Here is a 25446-nt window from a genome sequence, read left to right as displayed (position 1 = left end):
TAATATATAAATGTAACATTTTTCTTAAATATATACATGCATGTGTGTTTGACAACACTATTTAAAACAGAAATCTTTAGGGAAATTATAAAAGTCCTTACTGCCAATTTTGATTTTTTTCAATTTTTATCAATTTTATCAATTTAATGCATCACTGCTGGATAAAAGAATTAAAAAAATGTATATACATTTACTGACCCCAAACATTTCAAGGGTAGTGTAAATAGTTTCAAAATAATATCATATCAAAGTGAAAAGTATATATTTATTGTATGTAACAGAATTTGTATGCAACAACAAACATGCAAACAGTGTAGGCCTGTATCTGAGATCTGGTATGTCACATTTCTTTCAACATCTGCTCGGAAACCTTGTGTGTACTCTGCATAACCAGCTTCTGGTGAATGACAACTCCATCATGTTACAAAAATGACAGCAGCAACCTTCAGCAGATGAATGCAGTCGACTCTATGTACATCATCATAACGGTAATTTAGCAGGAAGCATGTCTGTTGAAATGTTATCAGCAAAACAGATATTGTTCTGAAACACTCTCATGCTTGAGTTTATTTGCACAACCACCATTTTTACTGCTGTCAAAACAGCAGCTTGTGACCTTGATAATGAGTCATCTTCTTTTATCTAACTGAAGTAGATATCAAAGTAATGTGACTGACTTGCTTCAGATTGCTGAAGATAAACGGAAACAGCTGTTCAAAAAAACAGAACAAATACACAACATTGCATGTTCAGCCAGTATCAAATAGCACCGTGTTTCCCAACTTTAAAGCTGTGAAAACAAAAACCATCCATTGTATTTCTAAACAAAAACATTGTTTTGTACAGTACATAGAGTAGCACACTCCCTGTGGCACGTCTAACCATCAGGGACAGAATTTTTTCCCCATTTAAATACTTTTAAAGGCCTTATGAAAATAATCAAAATTTGAACAATGGGCTTTTAAAGTTGTACAGCAGCCAGCCTCTAAATGTGAACACTTAAGCCACACTTTTCTTTGCATTTTCTGCATAAAAAAAGCACACTGAAAAAAAAAAGTTGAGCCAACTTAAAATTTTAAGGCAACCAATTTCAGCAGATTTTTGAGTTTTCTCAACTTGTCGTTTCAAGTTTATACAACTAAAATTTGAGAATCTCCCACAAAAATAAGTTGAGCAAACTCAAAAATCTGCTGAAGCTGGTTGCCTTTTAAGTTGGCTCCACATCACAAACAAACAAACAAATTTGAATTTTGATGAGGGAAATCAACTTGAAACAGTTCAAATTTTATGGATTTTCTGCGCTGACCAACAGGAAGCTGCTTACATTTTGTGGGAACAGTGTGCTGCTGCATTTGTTTTGGATTTTACTGTTCAAAATTAAAACAAAGTACAGTACTGAGACACTTTCTTGTTAATATGATGAACTACATACACCTGCAGTTAACCATGCTACATTTCAATACATGGCCTTTTAGCCTGGGGAGGACGTTTTGAATTCTGTATGTTTTCACATTACCGAAAGATAAAGTTCAATTAGATTCCTTATGATAAGGCATTAAACAACAATTGCAATTTTCCTACAGCAAGTTTCTGATGGTTCAAGTACTTCAGCAGGTTCTATAGGAAACCACATTACCTCCAGAGCACACTCAAAGAAATGGCATGCCAAGATCAGGAGTGATCTCCTCTTCTCCAGGTGGGCCACCAGTGTTTTCCAAGCCTCGCTGAGAGAGACAGCCATGGCCTCATAAACCAGCTTCTCTCCTTCCTTCTGAGCTGCTGTTTTATCAGCCTCCCCCAGCAAAGCCCACACACCTCCTTCATTTTTCTGTGTAAAGTTGAAATTCAACTATTAGACATAACACATTGCCCAATAGCATGTACTGCAAGTGAACACAGCTCTTGCTTTTATTTAAACTCTAAACAAAAAGCAGCTCCCATGCTGATTAGACACGTCTGGTGGGCAGATGCACATAAGTACATGATTAAATGTTTGGTAGCATGCAATACGCTTTAACTGTGCTAGAGGATTTTGTTCTGATTAAAGGCTGTACTCTTCATTCTGAGCCTGTAGTTACTTTTGGTCAGATAGCGGCTCTGATGTTTTTTTCACTTTCAAATATAGCACGGAAACGCTTCTGTAGCATATAATTGTATGTTCGAATCAATATTTTGAAGACAGTTCAAAGAAGCAAGGAACTCTCCTTGTAAGGTCGGAAAGCATCTCTTTGTTGCATACGTCTGACTCTGATGTAATGCCAGCTATTTGGATCTGGCAATATAAAAGTGTATAAAATGTCTTATGAAACTGTACACAAAATGTTTAACATCTGTTATTAATTTCTCTTCATTAAATCTTTTATTTCTACCCTGCAAATATCTTTTTTATTCAACTTCAAAACATTCATCATGAATGGAATCATCCCAGTGAACAGAGCAGATTTATAACAATTGTATTTCAAAGGCTCAAATTAAAGGTTGAAGAACCTTGAAGTTAAACTGAGTGGTGGATCATATTAAAGTTCAGGAGCTATAATGATGCCTCCAACAACGGCACCAAAAAACATCTGTGAAAATCCAATAAATCACCTCCTCATGGTTCTGTGAGAAGGACATACAACTAGACAAATACATACCAAAAGTTTACAACACAGGTGCTATTTTTCACTTTTTAGAATAAAAGTAATCAATCCTACAAAATCACGCAACTAAAGTTTAGGAATGATCAAAACTTTTTTCATCACAATTTGTCTAAACTCTCATTAAACTTCATGAGGTGCATCCTGGGATGCTCTTTAAGCAGTATTTAATGAGATCGCATTTATTATTGGATGCTTTTACTTTGCCATCAGGGGTGTATTCCAGAAAGCAGGTTATGTGACATACCCAGGCATGTTTGAGGATAAGCGAGCGGATAAACTCAGCTTTCGATTCCAAAATCGGAGATAACTTTCAGGGAATGTAAGTAAGCATAGTAACTTGCTCTCCAGGGTTAGTTCACTTCAGAGCCACCAGCGCTTTTTCTTAGCGTCTGTTTCCATAGTGACTCGTCGATTCATCGCTCTGTTGAGAATGTCTTAAACAGGTACATACTCTGTGTTGAATGAACTGACTCCTGGACACGTTTTTGGAACCACATACCTCCAGTAAGCAAGGTTTGGGGCTAATCAACTGAAAGTTCAGGGTATACCCTGGTGTAACTCAACTTAAATAAATAAATAAAAACAATATAAATTACACTACTCTTTAAAAGTTTGTATTTGAAAGACTAGGATTTATTGTTTTTTTATCAACAAGGCAGCATTTATTTGATCAAAAATAAAGTAAAAATAGTAATACTGTGAAATATTATTACAATTTAAAATAACTAAAATCTAGTTTCTTCCTGTGATGGCAAAGCTGAATTGTCATCCATTATTCAAATCGTCAGCATGGTATGATACTTCAGAAATCATTCTAATTTGCTCATTTTGTGCTCAAAAACAGTTATAATTATAAATGCTGAAAATGTATTCACAAACTATTTATAGTTGTCTACAAAACTAAATTAAGCATTTCAGAATAAGCTTTAGAATAAAAAAAGAATTTAAAGATCATGTGAAATGTAAATTCAGTTACTGTAGGGGTGTACAAACTTTTGTCTGGTCCTGTACATCCAACTATTGGGCTTTAAGATCAAGACATTTTTATTTTGCATTGGTACAGTGGAGATTACCTTAAGTTTAGCAAGGAGCTGCTCATGTTCCTCTAGAAGCTTTTTGGTCTCATCCTGGTTGTTTCCAATCTCCAGAAGGTTGGGTTGTGCTTCTGTCAGTTGTAGATGCACCAGCTCGCCACACTTTAAAACAAACAAACACACACACAAACACACACACACACACGCAATCCACACACCCGAGAACTTGTTAATGTATGGCTGTGCTTCTGCACATGCACCTCTTATATCCACGTGGCCTCAAGTGCATTCCACAGACTGTAAACAAGACTGAAAGAAGGTCTTCCACTGGCCTCTGGCCAAAGAGCACTTCAATTTCAATGCAAAGCCCCCTCAGTGAATTCCCATCCGATCAATTGCAAGTCCCAATGCAAACTTTGGCATGCAAATTGCACTGATCTTAAAATCGCATTGCAATTTGCAAGTACAGGGAGGGCCATTCTGAGAATGAATGAAATGTGGAGCTGCCACAGCTGCCACAGCCTGTCATGTTTGTTAAACAACTGCAAAAAATACAGTTTAAGGTATGCGGACTGATGGCTAATTATCATTTCTGTATACATTAAGACTGCTTACTATTGCAGGCATCTGGTGGTTTTTAATACTAACACGCATTAACTGCCTTGTGTATGAAGAACCAATCATCTAAACAAGGAATGAGGTGGATACTACACCTAAAAACCAATTATGTCAGACCTGCAACATATATAGGAGTAATTTGTAAATAAAAATGAGATTTGATAGCTCTGGTGGAGGGAAGATTGTCAGTAAATAACTTAAATTCACTGTTTTCTCCTATTAAATAACTTAACTTGGAGGATTGCAAGCACTGTATACAACCCGAATTCCGGAAATGTTGGGACGTTTTTAAATTTGAATAAAATGAAAACTAAAAGACTTTCAAATCACATGAGCCAATATTTTATTCACAATAGAACAATAACATAAACGTTTAAACTGAGAAATTTTACAATTTTATGCACAAAATGAGCTCATTTCATTGCCTGCTACAGGTCTCAAAATAGTTGGGACGGGGCATGTTTACCATAGTGTAGCATCTCCTCTTCTTTTCAAAACAGTTTGAAGACGTCTGGGCATCGAGGTTAGGAGTTTCTGGAGTTTTGGTGTTGGAATTTGGTCCCATTCTTGCCTGGTATAGGTTTCCAGCTGCTGAAGAGTTTGTGGTCCTCTTTGACGTATTTTTTGTTTAATGATGCGCCAAATGTTCTCTATAGGTGAAAGATCTGGACTGCTGGCAGGCGAATTCAACACCCGGACTCTACTACTACAAAGCCATGCTGTCGTAATAGCTGCAGTATGTGGTTTTGCATTGTCCTGCTGAAATAGATGTCGTCTGGAGGGGAGCATATGTTGCTCTAAAACCTTTATATACCTTTCAGCATTCATAGCGCCTTCCAAAACATGCAAGCTGCCCAAACCGTATGCACTTATCAGAATCAGAATCAGAATCAGAATCAGAATCAGCTTTATTGCCAGGTATGTTTACATACGAGGAATTTGTTTTGGTGACAGAATCTCCACAGTGCAACAGAATGACAATGACAAGACAAGACACAGATAATAAAGATAACAATGTTCAAATATGCAAAATAGCACAAACACAATGTACAAAATAGACAATTTAGTATGTACAGGTATGTTAGGTGCAAATTTGATAAATAAATAAATGTATGATAGTGTTGTGTGTTTCATGTTTATTGTTAAGTGTTCAAATGTTCATGAGATGGATTGCCTGAGGGAAGAAACTGATCCTGTGCCTGGCCGTTCTGGTGATCAGAGCTCTGTAGCGTCGACCAGACGACAACAGTTCAAAGAGGGACCCCCATATGCACCCCCATACAATCAGAGATGCTGTCTGAGGGCCCGAAGACCGGGCATCCAACAAAAGCCTTCGGCCTTGTCCGTTATGCACAGAGATTTCTCCAGTTTCTCTGAATCTTTTGATGATGTTATGCACTGTAGATGATGAGATTTACAGAGCCTTTCCAATTTGACGTTGAGGAACGTTGTTTTTAAAGTATTCCACAATCTTTTTTATGCACTCTTTCACAGATTGGAGAGCCTCTGCCCATCTTTACTTCTGAGAGACACTGCCTCTCTAAGACTCTTACAGACCTGATGTCAATTAACTTAATTAGTTGCTACATTAACTTAATTAGTTGTTGTCCCAGCTGAATCTTTTCAAAATTTCTTGCTTTTTCAGCCCTTTGTTGTCCCCATGCCAACTTTATTAAGACCTGTAGGAGGCATCAAATTTGAAATGAGCTCATTTAGTGGATAAGTGTAAAATTTCTCCATTTAAACATTTGTTATGTTCTCTATGTTCTATTGTGAATAAAATATTGGCTCATGTGATTTGAAAGTCTTTTAGTTTTTATTTTATTCAAATTTAAAAAAATGTCCCAACATTTCCGGAATTCGGGTTGTACATTTATGGAACTTTTTGGAGTCAAACACAGACATGTAAGCTATAAACAATATTAGGATTGTATGGGAAAAGTGCAAAACAGCAGACTTTCATTTTGGGCTGAACTATTCCTTGAAACAACAGCAGGAGCAGGCCTACATTAGACAATAACAGAACTCTTAAACCTAGACATAAGCATGACTGGTCACAGAGAATATTTATGAATAATTCAGGCCATCAGGAGTTTGGACCATCACAGTGCTCTGTGTTTTTCTCACAGCTGTTTTTGCCTCCCCATTAAGTCACTGCGTCAGGCATTATGGAATATTCACATTCTGTGGAATCCTCTCACGGAAAAACAATAAGGTTTTATTGATAGCCCAAGCCAAGAGTCTGTTGAATACCCCGAACTGTGTGCCCATAACATCACTGGTGAGAGCAGTTTCCTTCCATGATTGTATCAGTGCTTTTGGATAAAGCAATGACGTGAGTTCAACATTGTGAGTTCAACATTGCATGCAGGCGTACAGTATTATTAATTCAAAGATATTATCAGGAAAGGAATAGTTTACTCTAAAAATAAAAATTCAGTCCCAGCTAGGCAGTGTTATTATTGTTTAACTAAAACTAAAAATCTGTAATTTAATTAATCTTTGTTAATTAAATATATCATTAATAATTAAAAATATACATTATATACATATTAATAAAATATAACTATTAGATGGAAAATTAAACAGATTCGAAAAGCTGCCTTGGCAACTAACTGAAATAAGATGAAGCAATGTATTTGTACTAAAATTACTAAAACTATCAAAGGTAATTTCAGTAATTGAATATAAATAGAAATAATGAAATAAACTAGAATATTAGATTTAAAAAACTTCAAATGAAAAATTTTCATTGGCAACTTATTGAAAATGTTTAAATTGAAGTTCTAAAATCACTAATACTAAAACTGGAATAAAAATCTAAATAGACAAACAAACATTACAAAGGCACAAAATTCAAGTGACAACTGAAAATATCGACAACTAAAATAAAAGCTAAAACTTCTAAATAAATACTATAATAATATATAAATAATACTACAATAACACTTTAGCTGGGACATTCTGCTAAATTTCTTCTTTTGTGTTCCACAGAAGATATAGTCTATATAGACACTAACAACTAACACTACAGTACAAGTCAACCTCAATCACCAAAGAATGTTCTTATTAACTGCACAGTAATGCATCTGAAAGAATTAAAAATGTATATACCACATTTCCAGTGACAAACATACAGTTCACATATCATCAGTCTACATAAAGCTTTGCATTGTAAAGTAGAATAGTTCAAATACCTTGAGTACTGCTACAACAATCTGGGAAGTTCCAGCCTGTACAGCCACAGTGCTGAGTGTTGTTGTGGAAGGCTGACCTCCAGCATCACCTTCACTGAACATTGTGGACATTGCCCCCTCGAGTCCACACATCCAAAAACCAGAAAGGTCAGAACAAAGCTCAGTACACACAGGTTTGTGCTGTAATCCAAATCTCCCCTTTTCAAAAGTCCACAACTGTCCCAGCAGGCGGCTAAACCCAAACAGAGTGAAGTCTCTGGGGTTTTTAAAGTGACACAGCCCACGTCAAAGATCCACTTGCCCTGCAGGTAAACTCTGCAACCCCTCAAAGGTCTTTCAGCATTGCTGGGCTCTTGCAGGCTCCATCGGGGCCACTGGCCTGAATGAACAGTATGGTGCAAACACAGCCGTCTATGTTGACAGGGCAGAGAGAGGCGTGTTAAAAATAGAAATATCCACTAAGTTTATCACACTGTGCAGAGAGCCATTTGACACACCCCCCGTTTGGTTGCTTTGGTGAGTTTGTTGCTCTCTCCCTCCCCTTGCATGTCTCACTATGACTAACCTTTGCTTTTCATCACAATGGAGCATATTGGAAACAATTATACTTAGAAAAATAGCTCACCATTTTGCCATTATTAGTCATTTAGTCTTATGTCAAAAGGACAAAGCACATACTCCATGCAAGTACTACAGTATATTCCAATAAAAACTAAAAGTCATTCACTGTAAAAATCATGACATCTGCTCTTTCTCTAATGCTTTGAAGAACAATGTCTTACTCTTAAACAACCCACTTAATTCTACTCAAATCTTTCCAATGATCCAATTCACAAAACCTGAAATGAGACTGATCTGATTTTTTCAAGATCATCTGACTGATGCAACTCACTAGAGGGTAAGAATATTTGACATTTCTGTCTGTCATATTATGATACTCTTAAAAATTCAAAACACTTTGAATACAGCACACAAGCCATATAAAACTTTAGGGTTAGTAAGATTTTTTCCCCTCAATGTTTTTGAAATAAGCCTCTTATGCCCACCAAGGCTGCATTTATTTTATCATAGCTGTTTTCTATTTTAGTCTATTTTAAAATGTGATTTATTCCTGTGATGACAAAGCTAAATTTTCAGCATCATTACCCCAGTCTTCAGTGTCACATGATCCTTCAGAAATCATTCTAACATGCTGATTCAGTGCTCGAGGCTAAACTAATATATGTTGAAACCAGAGATACTTTTTTTAAAATGTTTTTTATTATCATCAAACATCTTTTCTGTTCCACATAAAGTCCAACATTTTGACCAACATGGGGGAAAAATAAATTAATAGAATGTAAATTTTTTTGGTGAACTAATCCCATCAGAAGTGTTCATTTTCACTGAAACTATACTTTGTCATCAGCATAATTAAATGGTAAGAAATGACACAAAGGCATTCTCAGAGTGCCCTGCATGGCATCTTTCCATGGTGTAGCATGTGTTTAAAATGAGCACGGAAGAGGTTTGTTCTGTCCTTAAATGCCTGTTCCAAACCACAGACCAGTGGCGTGCACAGACCTCCGGAGGGGCAGGGGCAAAATGGGGGTTGTATGGTTTTGAAATATCACGATTCACAATATTATCACAATTCTTTGTCATGTTGGATTTTCTATTTTGCAAGCTGTTTGAGCAGTACAGCCAAACTAATTTCCCTATTATAAAGACAAAGCCTTTCAAGGTAACAAAATATTAAAAAGTATGGCGGATATTTAGGCCAAAGTGGGTGAAGATAAAAATCGTTGTCATTATTTTATCTTTGTTATTAAAAATTTAGAGCAAAAATACACATTACAAATACACATAATATACAAATAAAATAAACAGTGTTTTATTTTCAGGTAGTCTACAATAGGTGTATTTAGCAGGAGCGTTCAAGAAATTTAATGAACAAATATAAAAATAAAACACTATATAGATTGATTCCTATTAAAGCAACTGTATTAAAGTTTTTCAGTCAAGAGTAGAGAGTGATTTTTCTCTTTGTGTTTGGTGTTTTATTAACATTAAAGGAATAATTCACCCCAAAATTAAAATAGGCTAGTGTTTGATTTTTATACCTTCATTTACTCACTCAAAGGTTGTTTTAAACCTGAACGAGTTTCTTCTGCTGAAAATAAATGCTATTTTGAAGAATGTGGAAAACCAAACAGTTGCTGGTCTACAGTGACTTCCATAGTATTTTCTTTTCCTACTGTTAAAGTCAATGTGGACCAGCAACTGTTTGGTTACCCACATTCTTCAAAATATCTTCTTTTGTGTTCAGCACAAGAAAGAAATTAATACAGGTTTGGGACAACATGTGAGTGAGTAAATAATGACAGAATTACAATTTTAGGGTGAACTATTCCTTTAATTACAGTCGGCTGCATGTTTAGTACTGTCCCTTTAAGACCTGCACGCATCTAATATACAGGCACGCATGCGTTTCTCTCAGCTGTTTACCTTCATTTTAGACATAACCAACTGAGTCTATACATAAACCTGGTGTGTTTTGACAGTATTAGCACAAAACATAACTTAGTTCAGTAATCAGGCGCTGTTTGACGGGCTTTTTAGAGCACGCGCTTTGGGTGTATGTGCTCAGAAAAGGCGCTCATCAGAACAGAACACTGAGTGAAACGTTTAACCAGTAAGTCTTTGAAGCAGATGCAGATAATGTACTTTTGGTGACTGCGAATAAGTGCAGTGTCCCGTGAGAGTAACTCTACCGCTGAGTTAACACTGATGTGAATGTATGTGGCGTTGTACAGTATATAGAGACGGCGGCGCCAGAACTGCAGCTGATAGAATGCGCGCTGAAGTACGATACTACGATATTTCTTCAAAAAAGCAAATCGTGGAGACATTTTTTATAGTCCACGATCAAAAATCGTCATATCGAACACCTCTACCCTCGGCAGAAATCCCAGACCGGGGGCACCAGACCGCATGGGCACTTTACCGTCGGACCTCTAAGGGGCAGGGGCTCGGGGCTCGGGAATCAAGTATTCTTGAGAGACGTGCAATATTTATATACCTACAGTACATGTTGTTTATACATTTATTCAGTATAGATTTATGCAAATGAACAATATTACAAACAGTGATGTTGCAAGCAATTAAAAAATAAATAAATCAATGAATAAAAGGTTTTTTGAAGGTGGCAGATTTTAATGTTTATCAGTCAACCACAGCATAATGGACGGAAAAGGCCAGAGAGACTCTCTGATAACGACCAGTCCCAAGAAAAACAGTCCCCAAATTCTTAAAGGGATAGTCCAACCACAAAAAAAAATATATAAAAAAAAAAAAAAAATTACTCATGTCATTCCAAACCTTTTCTTCCCATTTTTTTTTTACAGTGGAACATAAAGGATGATATTGATATTTTGAGAAATGTCAATGGAATCAATGGCCACCAAAGCAGTTTGGTTACCAATGTTCTTCAAAAGATCTTTTATGTTCCACAGAAAAAGTCAAACAGGTTTAGAATGACTATAGAGTAAATGTCAGAATTTAGATTTTTATTAAACTGATCTATCCATCAAAGAAAAACAATGTATGACAGCCAGGGTCTACAAAATCATTAAGCAGCACAACTGTTTTCAGCATTGAGAAACGTTTCTTAAGCACCAAATCATCATATTAGGATGATTTCCGAGGGATCATGTGACACTGAAGGCTGGAGTAACGATGCTGAAAATTCAGCTTTGCCAGCAAATTGTTTTGTTAAAACATTAAAAAAATTTTACCAACCCCAGACTTTTGAACAGTAGTATATTTCAGTGATGTGCATCAGATACTGTAATTATGAACATTTCATACTTGGCATTCCTAGAAGAAAAATCATTTTCTGGAATGATCACTGTGGAAAAAGTTACCTTTAGTTCAGCATCAGACCACATGCTTACTGCTGCAGTAATGTTGACTTTTCCATTGAGGACAATAGTGTCTGAACATCCTGAGGTCCTCCTATGGGGTCTTCCTATCAAAGCCTGCTGGAGGAAATGTTTTGAGATAAAGTGGGGACGTTTATAACAACATTTGAGCATTGGAAGAGCAATTCAGCTGTGTGTGTTTTACTTTCAATAATTAATCAGCATTTTACAGATGATTTTACAATGTAGGACACCCTACATGTAGAACATGGTGAGGAAGATTATAGACACAATATAGGCACATATATATGTCATTCTATCTACAAAGATCATTGTGAGCACTTTGGTAAAACAGAAAAAAATAAAAAAAATCTACAGGCTCTTTACAGAATAGACAAAAATATGTATTATAATACACTTTACCATCATCTTTTAAACAGGTTATCCATGAATGAATTTCTATGACCATGTGATTTCCAGTATTAGATTTTTTTTTTTTTAATCATTCCAATTTAGACTTTAGTGCAGACTGGGAACTGTTTGAAAAGGCTGCCAGTTAAAACTATTATAAAGGTTTCCAGGAAACTGTCACAGAGGGTCTGTCTTTTTCCACTGTTACAGACATCCCAGCAGTCCTCCCAAAACCAGTACAGAGGCAGCAGCTGCTAAGACAGCTGAGAAATCCAATAGACTTTAGAGAGCACCAATGGGCAGCGCAGGACTAAGTAAGAAGGGCCCTGTGGCCCCGGACGACACCATGCCATCTGTCAGAGGCCCTGATAAACTTACAAAGTTATTATTAGACAGAACACTGATTCTCAGGCCAGTCATCACACAAACTCTGTGACTAAGCTTGCTGGAAACATGACAAGCATGCATGTTAAAATTGACACCCTTTACATCTTTATAAAATCTGAACAAAAAGATGAATGTTGAGTTGGCACAGGATTTTATTTTATTTTATTGCTGATGATGCCTAAAACTTGAATAAAATAAGAACATCACTTAATAAAATTATTAACATTAATATACTAAGATACTGCAATACCAAATAAATAAATAAATGAGAGAGAGAATTTTCTCCATACAAAATTTAATTACTTAGTTAATTTTCTTATTTTTTGGTAAAATGTGACCTAAACAAGTTTTGGACATGTTTAGTGAGATCAAATCAATGTCCAACTATGTCAGTGATTCTCAGTACAAACTAAGTGAATCATTTAGAGTCTGTAAAAAAAATAACAAGAAAGCAAGAGTTTAAGGCGAGCAGCCTAAGTCTGGAGTAAAACTTTGATGTAGTATGAAATATTCAGTATAAAAATATCTTAACCTTGACTAAAATGATACAAAAATGACAAAGACTTTCTCCTGAAATGGCAGAATGTAAGCAAATAGCAACGCCGCAGGCAACTAATGACCTGCTTGACTTATGCACTCACAGCCTGGCATCTTGGGAAGTTATAAGAAACCATTTATATAAACACAAGTTAGAGTTCATGCAATATGCATGAAGATTTTTCAGAAATATTTTTACTGCACAAACCACCCAACAGCCAGCCAGCCAGCCAAAAAAAAAAAAAAACGCAATATTGCCCATGTTTATTGAAGGTGCTAGAATATTCCTGTACAGCAATGGACAACATGAGGCAGATTTATGCAAAGCACACATACAGTAACAAAGTCCTGTAAACGGTAACAACCTGCCAGCTTTATGACATTGTAAAAGAGGCAGCCTTCCCTCTCCTGTCTTATGGCGCATTTTTTTTTCTTCATTTATTTTATACAACTTATATTTTCATAAAATACACTATAGCCTTTAAAAATGGCAAAAGCATTATACAATTTAAATGGTATGCAAGGTACAAAAAAAGGAAAATAAATATGAAATTAATATCTTATGACATGCATCCATATGCAAGCAGCGTACGCATTAGACTGACAATTTATGAGATGAAACATAGCTCCGTTTCACATTTTACTGTCAAAACAAAGCTCTAAACAACAATTCGACATTTGACCTTAAAGCTTTGCTTTGTTTGTACCTTCATGGTTGAACTACAACAGCTTCGGTTTCTGATGTGCTGTCATGTCCCATTTCAATACCGGTTTTACATTAAACAACATCTTCAGCAAAGGCCTTGCGGGTGGATATTTATACTGGCACAAGAGAGAAGGTTTGGTAATTCTCAACAGAAAGCAACTGAAGGAAAGAAATAGAAAATACAATGCTTACGGTCAGGAAAGGCCTAAAAATCTAGAGCACCAGATACAAATGGGGTAAAGATGCCGCTTTATGTACATTCTATAGGTTTAGTAGCACCATTACAAGCTCAAGGCGCCTCGCTGGGAGGAGAACGAGTCGACAGGTAAGGTAAAGCTTTGTAGGGAGGCGAAAGTTCAAAGTAGTGTGGTCAATTTAGTATTCAGCTGTCCACGCAGGCAATGCAACGCGAGCCCGTGGAGTCTATCTTTAACTGCGCTCGGTAAGTTAAGATGGCTTGGTGAGGTGGAGTATAACAGAGACGGCGGGTGATCAAGGTCACATTTGGACCGGGCCGGCAGAGCAGCGAGATGCACGTGAAGATCAGGCGCTGTACTGCCGACTGCAACGCTTCCTACAAGAGCGCATGAGGGGTATCGGCTTCTCAACTCTCCCTGGGCCCCGTCTCCAGAGACTCCTCATCCAGCCGCTGCTCCGCCTCTTCCTGTAGGAATCTCTTTTCCTCCACCAGTTTCATCCGTTCACGGATGCTTTCGGCCGAGGAGGCCATGTCGCCCGGGCTGCCGAAGAACTGCTCGCTCCTGCAACCGGGACAAATGGGGATGGAGGGAAATGACGACAAAAACAAAACATTTCCATCTTAGTGATTGTTGAATAACAGCCCAAGATAATAAAGCAATCCAATTAAGAAAATAAATATTAAATGTTTGCGCTTAAATGGGTTAAACTTGCCTACATATGAATTTCTTTACACAAGGAAATTTTGTATTTTATAATTAATGAATTAGAACAGATACATACATCAGAAATCCAAAAAATTAAAAATAAAAATGAATGAATACATCATAAATGACTCCTACTCCTCCCAGGATTTTGCAGTTGGATAAACAAATAAATTGGCAAATAAGCACATAAATATAAAAAGTAAATAAAAATAATTAAGCATAGATGCATAAATAAGTGAGTGAAGAAAAAGCAGCCAACATTTAATGTATTTGGCAGACACTTTATTCAAAGTGACACAGGCTTCAAGCTATACATTCTGCAAATTCATGCATTCCCTGCTAGCAACTACGGACTGAAAACACATGGGAACTCCTTCAATGCTGTTTACAAGGATCCTATTCTTAAAAATTTTGTTATTATTATTATTATTATTATTAATAGTAATAATAATGGTTAAGATTTTAACAAATAAATAAATCCTGTTCATGCTGATCCATATAGAATTCAAGGTGAACATGTCGACGGCGATAGCCTCTCGGGCAGCGCATCCACATATAGTGTTGTTGCGGGCGTCCCAGGTTCGAGTCCCCGCTCGCAGACCTTGCCCAATCCCGTCCCCCCTCTCTCTCTCTTTCTCTCTCTCTCCCACTTTTGTTTCCTGTCTACTGACTGTCCTTATCGAAATAAAGCTATTAACGCCAAAAAAAGAAAAAGAAAAGATGAACATGCAAGAATATGAGCATTTAGACTAATGAGAGTTAAGAGAAAATAGAGAGTAGCAAAGTTTTATAAGTGCGCTGTACTTTGGACTTTCGGTTCTTACCCATCAGGAAAAATGACTGGCACAGTGAGCCTGTCCAGCAGACCTTTCCCCACAGTCTCCACCTCTTCATATGCCTCAACATCCACCATCAGCTCGGCTAATTCAGGGCTTTCTCTCAGAATCTGAAAGCAGGGAGAAAACCAGTTACTGCCTGATATTACAGCTGGGAAGTTTGTAGACGGTACATGTGACCACATCACTGAAACACACTAGTTTCCTCTAAAACTCTATTATTAATGAGAAATTAGTTTAACATACAGTGGGGTCCAAAAGTCTACATCAAAATCATCAGGCTTTGGATAGATTGTGGCATCCAAAGCTATTTGAATACAATATTCCCAAACTTCTTTTTTGATGATGATAATAATAAAAGGAAAAACAAGTATTTAATAAGTAAAATGCAAATTCATAGTCTTTTGAACCTTTTTTTTTTTTGTCTTTGCTTTCATTTGACTTTGCTAAAAATGAATATGCAGATTTTCTCCATCATCGATATGAATAAACATGCAAGAAAAAACCTTAGTGCTGCCAACAGTCAGACCATAGTTATTTATGAGGTCATAATAAATAGAATTAAGCTAACAATGGTTCTTCATGATAAATTAACTCAAACAATACATTTTAAAGGAACAATTCACACAAAAATGATTTATACATCCTCATGTTGGGGCAAACCCATTTGCGGTTATATTTTCCGTGGAACACAAAAAGAAGAAAATCCAAAGAATAATGCTGTTCACCAAAATTTCTCCCATGGTGTTCCATGGAAGAGAGAAATGCATACAGGTTGGAATTACATGAGGGTGAGTAAATGGTGACAATTTTCCTTAAACTACTCCTTTAGATTTGGTATGAAATTTGTTTTGCAGAACTGTACCAACCTTCTCCGCAGCTGTGTGGAAAGCACCGGCCATCTCCAGCCTGTGCTGCCTCTCGTCAGACGTGACTGTGAACTGTTTCCACACACGGTTGAGTCTGGGCAGCGTGTCCCCTGATGAGCGGGTGGTACAACGCAGAGACTGGCACAGCACCACTGTGGCTTGCAGCAGCTGGCGGCCATAATCATAGGTGCTCTGAAAGCAGAAAAGGAAATGGTTACTGTGAACCGATAACAAAACATGGGCTGGATACTCTAACAAGTAACACAATACTCTAAGTCACACAAAAAAAAAAAAACTAAACAAAAACAACCCCCAAAAAAAATAAAAATAAAATTCGCCCATACATACAAAGAGGAAAAATAGGATTATTAATAAGAATGAAACATTTATATATAAGTGTCACTTTTGTTAAGAAAAAATAAATACTTTTTTCTTTTTTACCTTTACCTCCTGTAACAATATGCATTTAAAAAAAAAAAAAAAAAAAAAATTCCATGAAAATGTATGGGGATTAAATTAGATAGACTACTTTAATGAATACAATTTTTAATTAATTAATTAATAAAACCTTAAAGTTAAAAAAAATAATAATAATAAAAAATAAAATAATAATAATAATAATAATAATAATAATACTACAAAATAGATTTTTTTCATTGGGATTTTACATTGTCTTTAGCTGCTCATTCAATACAATTCAATTTGCTGGTGGGTGTGCCAGCAGAGGAAATTCAAAATACCTGTGCAACATCCACAAACTTCTTGTGTTTCTCCAGCAGCACTTTGGTTTCTTGTGAATCATCTCCCAGTCGAATGTGGGTCTTCAACAAAGCATCGAGCAACTCTCCTAACCACTCCACTGCCTATGAAAAAAATTAAAAGACCCTTACAGCCCCTCAGAAACTACAGACCCACTTCTAAGAGTCTATCCATTTGAATTTCAAGCTCTGACCTGTGAAGCATCTTCCTCACACTTAAAGAGCTGTACCATCTGCAGCATCTTGAGTCTCCTGACATCAACCATGTCCTCACACCTATAAAACACAAACGAACACATCAGACCATCTTTACTTTCTCTTGGTACTCCAGAAGTGTCATGTCCATGATTACAAATCATGAAAAGAAAAGAGGAACCTCTGTTTGCGGAGCTGCATGTCCTCCATGACGCTGTGAATGTGGTCGATATTCTCCTTGTTCTCAATGCTTACATCCTTGCCATAGGAAAAGGACGTCTGGGTAGACATCTGGTCAAGCAGTACTTGGCCTTTTTCTCTCAAGCTTTGCAAGGCACCCTCTAGAAAACAGTGAGAGACTCAATACACAGAAAGAGAGGAAACTTCTCAATGTGGATTTTTTAAGATCCTGATGCCAGTCACCCTGAAAAGAAAAGTTGCGTTTACAAGGCATATATTTGATAAAACAACTGAGAATGTATATGTTGTTTAAAGCATTAATTAGCAAGCAGAGTAGCATATTTCACTTTGTTTTAATGAATGTTTTATGTCAGTTTAAGAATTATTATTATTTTTTGTAATTAGCTGCTTTAAATACAAGCGTCAGCTAAATGCAAATGCATTCACCCAAAAACGTTTTGAAAATTCTTCGTATTAAGTATAAATTCTTCGTTATTGATTTAACGCTACTAAATGACAAGACAACCAGCCACAGTTTATTTTATTTGTATGTCTTGGATGGTTCTTGAAAATCAGACATCTGGTTATATGATGCATAAGTACCATTACATGAACCAGGATTAGATGTACGAGTAGAACAACAGAGCTTCCTACCCACGCTCTTGAGTTTCTCCTCCAGATGTTTTAGAGTTTGCTGGATCGCAGCTCCATCTGCAGGGGCGACGTCTGCACACAGCATGCCTAACAGCCCGTCTAACTGCTGGGACAACTGCGACAAACATATGACAGTGGCATCAGAAAGCAGCTTTCTATACATGTATATTCACATAATGTTGAAACACCCAATAAACAATAAAATAATGTGTAATGCATTTTAATTAGTATGTAGACTCGCAATGAATATGTACACAGATTTTCTGTACTGACTGATGAGGAAATCTGTGGCTTTAAATGTGTGCAAATGGCCAGTGAATGGCATTTTGTGTTGACTTCAAGACATTTTATTTCTGCATTTTGACAAACACCCAAGGGGAACAGGATATTCAACAAAAGCAAAATAGAAAGTAGGGTGAGACTTGATTTTTATCCTTCTGGAATTTGGATAGGATTGCGAAAAGCAGGTGTTAAATACCACAATGGAGCCAGATGAATAGAGGGCACGGGATGAAAATCTAAGAGGGTTTCATATCATTAAATGAAAAGAAAATTTACTTCAAAGGCTGAGCAAGTTATTGCATTTTAATCAGCTTTCATTCAGATTAACAAGCCCTGATGAACTGTGCACAAAAAGACCAGAACTGTGAATGTTTGAAAAGTAAGATTCATCAAATTTGACTATGTTGACTTTCAACAGAACTGATAGTATTACACTGTACTGATAGCGGAGGCATCAAAGTAGCCAGCCAAAATATTTACATGTATCTACATGCACAATATGTTTGTGTTCTGTGGAAATCTGCAGAGCTTTAATTGCAATTCTGTGAGTGCAGATTCCATGAAGATCTAGCGATATCATCTGATTGTATTGAATCTTACGTCTTGTGCGGTCATGTGGAACTCGTGGGCAGACTGCAGGACGTTCTGTCTGAACTCTAATTGGCTGGCCTGCCGGTAGCAGACGTCACTGAGTTGCTGCTGCAGACCCTTGAGCTCCATCAGGTCCTCTTCATCGCCTGCGTTCAGCAGTGCTGCGATCTGCTGGTTCAGCTCCACGTAAACAGCAAACCACTCCTGCAGCAAACAGCATGACGTGAGCTGTTAATACACAGTTAAATAAACCACCAGCACTCATAAAGACCTCAGGCCCATAAACACAGTACACCAGTGCCGCAGGGCAAATGGATACAACAGCTCCCATGAAACTATGAAATTTACACGAAAGATTCACAAACTCCACAAAATCTCTAAAAAGGTAGAACATTTGCAGTTTGTGGACTGATGAAAAGGCCATTAAATTAACTGTATCAAACAAACTAATCAAATGTTTCTTTGTAATTAACAACATTAATTTCCCCATACATTTTCATAGAAAAACTAAGCTAAAATGTAATAAAAGCTTATCAATGTAATATTAACTAGTGGCGAATGCTTAGGCAAGGATAACTACCATTATTGCTTGCTACCATTCAAAGCAAAGGTTTGGGGTCAGTAAGGAATAAGGAACATATACATACATATATATATATATATATTAGTGCTGGGCAACGATTAATCGCGATTAAATCGCATCCAAAATAAAAGTTTTTGTTTATATAATATATCTGTGTGTACTGTGTATATTTATTATGTGTATATAAAGACACACACATACAGTATATATTTTGAAAAGATTCACATGTATTTACATGTATATATTTATTAATATAATTTATAAATATATTTAATATATAAACATAACACATTTTTCTTAAATATATACATACATGGGTGTGTATTCATATATACATAATAAATACACACACATATATTATGTACACAAAAACTTTTATTTTGGATGCAATTGATCGCGATTAATCGTTGCCCAGCACTAATATATATATATATAAGTACTGAGCAGCTGCTGCATCACGTTCTTTTGAAAATTATTAGTTCAAGATAAATGACTATAGTGTCCAAAATCCCTATTCACAGAATGCTGAAATAACACTACTGTTAAACCATCTTCCAAGAAAGCTCACCACTATGGCAACACTTTGCATGCTGACTAACACTAAATCACTTTTACATAACCTATGGTTTGAACCATGTCTATAATTGGCTCAGTTCCTGACTCAACGTGACAAAGAGGGCACTGTTCAACAAACCATAAAGCTACCGAGTCACACACACACTCCAAAACATTACCTTCCTGTAACAAAACATCAATACCAACAACTCTACATCACAGAGATCCCTGTAAATCAGAGAGGCTGTTTGTGATCTTAGAGAGCCACAAACCACACTGAAGAAATACAGAGGCAGTAACTACTTCAGACAAGCCAAGAGCACACCACAAACCACTCCTGAGACAGACGGCCAAACAGCTGACCTTCAGGAAAACTGTGCAAATCTGTAGGTGAAAACCGCATCTTTAAAGCAAATCCAATGCATTTACCAAGACTGTAAACAAAGCTTTGATTGATGACTATGTACTTAAATCTCCCAGATAGCTTGAATCAAAGATTCAAAATGAACCTAAAACACAATATATTTTTATTTCCTCAAACAAAGTGTGTATAATCAGAAGCACAAATATTCCAGAAGAGCAGCATGTGATTGCCTCAAGTAAAATACATCAATAACGCCACCTACTGGCGGGACTTAAACTGCAGCATGTGGCATTTTAGTGTCATTTGACTGACTTCAGTTGATTTGAAAGATCACAGATCATTTTTCTTTCAGCAGCTCTGACTGTTTGAGTTCTATGGTCTACAACAGTGGTTCACAAACTTTTTAGGCCAAATACCAGTCACTGCCAGTATTCAATGTACACTATTTACAATTCACTGGTTAAAAGACTACATGTACCAGTGCACATGGCTGTTTAGTTCAATTGTGCCACACATGCCCTGAAAAGTGAAGCCAAACCATTTCGATCGCCATCTGGTGTTTGCCTGCAGTATGTGTCATAAACCTTTTTTTTTATTTTTTTATTAAATAAATTGCTTTTATATTTATAAAAACCAGTGATATGGAGTCAAATTAATGCCACATATACTTGCAAAAGAACTGAAGTATTGCAAAAGAAAATTAAGTTTTGCAACAAAAACGAAAGTATTGAGAAAAAAAACTAATTTTTATTGTGATAAAACAAAATAAAAGCAGCGTTGCAAATAAATTAGCAGCTTTGGCCATGGAAAATCTGTGTTGCAAAATCACTGCTTTTGCTCCGTTTCATTTATATTTTGCAATGCTTTAATTTGTTTGCATAACTTCTTTTTGTTCGTAATACTTCATTTTCTTTTGTAATTCTTTATTTTTGTTTGCAAAAAGCATATTTATTTTTTCTCAATACTTTTATTTTCTTTTCCACTACTTAAATTTTTTTTGCAAGTATAGGTGGCATTGATTTGACTCCTTGAGAACCATCTTGAGAACACTTGGAATATAGTGCATGAGCCATATGGCTGACTTTCACACTATTTTATGTCATTTTTGGATCTTTATCGACATGGTCACTCTAAACAGTTATTGTATGGAACAGACTTTTGTAAAGACTCTTTAAAAAAAAAAAAAAAAAAAAAGTCTCCATTTGCATTTCACAGAGCCTATATTCTGGAAAAAATAAAATAAAATACATACACATGCACTAGAGATTATGTTTGTACTTACACTGTGTTGACTCTCGACCTCCTCATGTTTCTGCTGCAAGGCCTGAGAAGCACGAATGGAGTCCCCAATCCCCCACTGTGTGCGGAGCTGCTCTGTGCCAGGACCCTCCAGCCAATTGACAACCTGCTCACACACAAAACAAACACAGACAAAGAAACCTTTAATTAGTGAATCACTACCACATTTGACCCTCGAGCCACTGAGCAGACTCTAATCGGAAAGAAATCAGGAAGAACACAGAGCAAATCTAATTATCTAAATGACAGGATCAGGTCGATGAGAGCCCAAATTAGAGATTTAGTAAATGAGATATTTACTCATTTACAAAAAGGCAAATGTGGGTTGCATGTCTGGAGGGCTGCACGATCTTTCAGCTGTCAGATTTTGAATGAACATCAGTATCAGAGCACAAATGGGATTTCAGAGCTGCTGCAAAACGGAAGATTGTCAGTGAATAATGACTTGTATTTCAGTCTGTTTCTCACACAAATAGTGTGTCTTCAAAATGTCAAATGAACTGTATGGTGTTTTGTTCTTCAAAATTCATCCTTTTGTGTTGCAAAGAAAGAAAAGCATACAGGTTTGGAACAACAAGAAGGTAAAAAAAACAACAACAAAAAAAACCGACAATAGTGACAATAGGTGAACTAACCATTTAATTAACTTGCTTGATATGCAAGTTCAGTCTCAATTCAACAGCTGAGAGGTAAAAATGGGTTTAACAACTGAAATGGCAGACAAATTAATATCACCTTTGTTGTTTAATGAACTAGGGGAGCAAATGAAAGGCTGGAATAGCAGCAAGAGAACCTGCTTTGTGAAGAAAGTCATTAATTTGTCTAATGCTGAGGTGACTGAACTTTTTAAGAACCGCTGCTTAGCTTGCACGCCTTCCTGTCTGTAATTGCGTCAGGCACTGCAGCTTACAAATGACCCCCCCTCCCCCTCCCTCCTCCCTGCGCAATTTTTCACAAAGTGAAGTAGGCCAAAACTCTTTTCCGACACACAAGATGTGCACCTCCCAATATCCTGATCACCATGGAAACAGACATTTTATTTTGTCCAAAAAGAGTGGCTCAGAGACTTTCATACGATACACAACCTCTGATCTCACCATCACCTTACATAACCTAAACACTACACTTAGTGATGCAGATGTAACACTAACCAACTAAGAAAAACTGGATGCAGAGTTTAAACGTAGACATTCCTCAAATTAAACTAAGAATTTATATGAATGCACAAACAAATATTAATGTAATTTATATCCATCAGAGGTTTAGCCTTGCTCTCTACCAGTGATTCTCTATGGTAATCAGATTCTCAGTAGGAATTTTGTGGGAGTGAATTTTGTAAATCTTCCAAGAAGACAGCGCAGCACTGTTTCTTAAAGAATTATGTGACAAATCTTTTCTGTGGAAAGACTCAAAGATTGTATGGTGCGAAGAACCACCAAAAACGACTCTATTTGTGGACCAAGACTGCTGATTCACCAAAGTACTAAAACCCAGCCACAGTCTGAACTGATGCTGTGGAGCAAGATGTCTTCTTTTAAACCTCAGTGATATTTAGACATACAAATAAAGCAAAATGGTTGACAGATGAAATTGAAACTCACATTCCACCACATCATGTGGTGTTCATAAAAGATGACTGTGCAAAGAGATCTCAAATGTATTTGGCAAAAAAAAAAAAAAAAAAAAAAAAAAAAAAGAAGTACAACAGTTTTGCTTCTTGGCTCAAACAAAGAGAACAGGAATGTCTGACAGCTGAAAAACACCAAAGGCAACCTAAAGACCAACCATCTTTCACTTTTTGGTTTACAATTCTTATAAATCCCCCACTCAGTGTTTTACCTGCATGACCTTGGTTTGGATTTCCTCTAGCTGGGAGCGTTTGCTGCGCTGTCTGCAAACTTCCTGATACTTTGTGTACTGCTCCCTCAGAGAGTCCAGGAGCTTCATCACCTGAGGCTGAGCCAGCAGCTCATCGTCCATGGGCGACCAGGCTGTGCCACCTCCTCCACCATCAGAGCCATTGAAACGCCTCTGCTGCAGCTCTGAGAGCAACTCATGTCCTGTAAGAGGGGAAGAAATCAGGGGAGAAAAACAACATTTAGGACAGAAATCAAGGTTTAAGCCATTTGAAAACTGAATGGAGTAAACAGTAATAAAATGTTTCATAAGCAAAGTGTCAAACAAAGAAAATGAATGCAAATGTGATGGCAAATTTTCCCATCGGTCAAGGAGTACGGATTGAATTGATGCAGTATGAATGCATTAAGCCAGTATATCACCTAAATTAGACACAAAGTATACTCAAATACAGAAGAAAAAGTAATTATGTACCATTGCTGTGTTTTTATTTGTGCCAATACTTGTGAATTATTTAACCAAGGTTAGGCAAAATTCAGGATTTATCGAGAATTTGTCGCTTTTTAAGTCAAGAACATGAATATAACATGAATTGAATTGTCCTTACAAGATGTTACAATGGAATTTGAATTGTAATGACAGGAATAGGAATTTAATCGGCAAAGACTTAAAAGGCAAAACAGAAACACAGAGGAACTGAATTAGCCCAAAAGAAATACAAAACAGGCAAGCGTTGAAGTACGTTGAGGACAGAAGAGGACAATGCACCAACCCAAAAATTTCATACAAAACATAATTAAAAATGCAATAATTAATATTATATATATATATATATAACAAAGTTAAGTTCCAAACTAGTAAAAAAAAAATCTAAATATCTTTATTACACAGGCAATATTTGGTCCATTATATTTCATTCACAAATTTGCCTTAACAGTTGTTAATAATTTATTTATTTTTTACATGTTAATTGACGTTCTTTTCAAATGTGCATTTGATGCAAGACCAATACCAATATATTCATGTAAAAATAAATATATAAAACATATTTAAGTTATATTGTTTGAAAAATAAAAAAAATTAAATAAAAAAAATTCATTAAGCATGTTTATTTCATATAGAAAAACAAAGAGCATTATTTAAAACTACAATTATACATTTAACTGCATTCTAATTCTACTTTAAAAACACAATTCAGCCTGCAATTTGAATTTTAAGGCATATAAAAGGCATTCACAATTCAATTGTAAATGGTGCACAAGCCTGCCTGTAACTGTTTGTGAGTCACTCACACGGAGAAAAGGTTCATTGGAGCCATTCTTTAGAGTAGGGCATGGTGTCAGAGACATACTGATCATGGCAGAGTCAACACACTTTACTAACCAGCTTCAGCTTCAAATACAAAAGCTGTGAAATCGCTTTAGTGTGTTAAACAACATTAAAGCCAAGTTCTTAGCTCTACCCCACCAATAAAACTGAATGGAGTTACAGGCCAGCTGGAAAAACAGTTTCACTGTTGACATCACATTGCTGGATAGAGCAACGCAGTTAAAATTCCCAAACCAAAATCTGCTTTTGCAACTAGTTTTACAAATGAACCTAAAATATTACAGAAATAACTTTTCTGTTGGCAGTTTTGCAATTTCGAAGCACAGTCTACACGCATACAAACACAGACAGCACAGATCGGCACTCACCAGTCTGTAGGACCGTTTCGGGATCAAATGAAGGCAGGATGTTGCTCTCTGAAGACCTATGAGTGTAACAATATGTTGTTTCTGAGCGTTCGTCTATAAAATCATGACCATTTAATGAAACAAACATGCTGGTTTCTCTGGATATTTGATTGCGTTTTAAATGCACTAAACATTTTAAATGACACCTTTAAGAATGGCTAATAGTTCACAGAAAACAGTGGCCCTTGAAAAGACATTCTTAATTAGGAGCTTATGCCTTGAGATAATGAGACAAAGTACCTGTCCTTCTCTGCCTGGCTTCCTTTCTCGTTTTCATTGATGACGGTAAGTTCATCCAGAAGGGACGTGGATTCCTTCGTGAATTTTTCAAAGACCTAGATGAAGAAC

At 36.4% G+C, this 25446-nt stretch overlaps 2 protein-coding genes across 5 annotated transcripts in view; both read right to left on the bottom strand.

Moving 5' to 3' along the window:
• The window catches only part of ccdc141 (coiled-coil domain containing 141), a 30610-nt gene extending 22699 nt beyond the window's left edge, over positions 1-7911 (bottom strand). For all 4 annotated transcript variants that reach the window (XR_009272787.1, XM_058786825.1, XM_058786827.1 and 1 more), the window contains exons 1-3: positions 7492-7911; positions 3716-3838; positions 1637-1828 (exon numbers count right to left, since the gene is read on the bottom strand). Coding sequence is in view for 3 of the 4 variants with exons in the window: in XM_058786825.1 (XP_058642808.1) it covers positions 1637-1828; positions 3716-3838; positions 7492-7623 (447 nt within the window). In the remaining variant the exon portion in view is untranslated. The remainder of the gene's footprint in view (positions 1-1636; positions 1829-3715; positions 3839-7491) is intronic.
• Positions 7912-12977: 5066 nt separating this feature from the next.
• The window catches only part of sestd1 (SEC14 and spectrin domains 1), a 28830-nt gene continuing 16361 nt past the window's right edge, over positions 12978-25446 (bottom strand). Inside the window, exons 8-19 of the mRNA XM_058786828.1 lie at positions 25339-25433; positions 25060-25115; positions 23345-23565; positions 21489-21611; positions 18714-18908; positions 17832-17946; positions 17179-17338; positions 16997-17078; positions 16785-16907; positions 16045-16236; positions 15164-15285; positions 12978-14195 (exon numbers count right to left, since the gene is read on the bottom strand). Coding sequence (XP_058642811.1) covers positions 14039-14195; positions 15164-15285; positions 16045-16236; positions 16785-16907; positions 16997-17078; positions 17179-17338; positions 17832-17946; positions 18714-18908; positions 21489-21611; positions 23345-23565; positions 25060-25115; positions 25339-25433 — 1641 coding nt within the window. The 3' untranslated portion in view covers positions 12978-14038. The remainder of the gene's footprint in view (positions 14196-15163; positions 15286-16044; positions 16237-16784; positions 16908-16996; positions 17079-17178; positions 17339-17831; positions 17947-18713; positions 18909-21488; positions 21612-23344; positions 23566-25059; positions 25116-25338; positions 25434-25446) is intronic.

Source organism: Onychostoma macrolepis, chromosome 09, assembly GCF_012432095.1.
Source record: "Onychostoma macrolepis isolate SWU-2019 chromosome 09, ASM1243209v1, whole genome shotgun sequence".
In the NCBI taxonomy this organism is placed as follows: domain Eukaryota; kingdom Metazoa; phylum Chordata; class Actinopteri; order Cypriniformes; family Cyprinidae; genus Onychostoma; species Onychostoma macrolepis.
The sequence above is the reverse complement of the archived record's forward strand: the minus strand, read 5'-3'. Positions and strand labels throughout refer to the sequence as shown.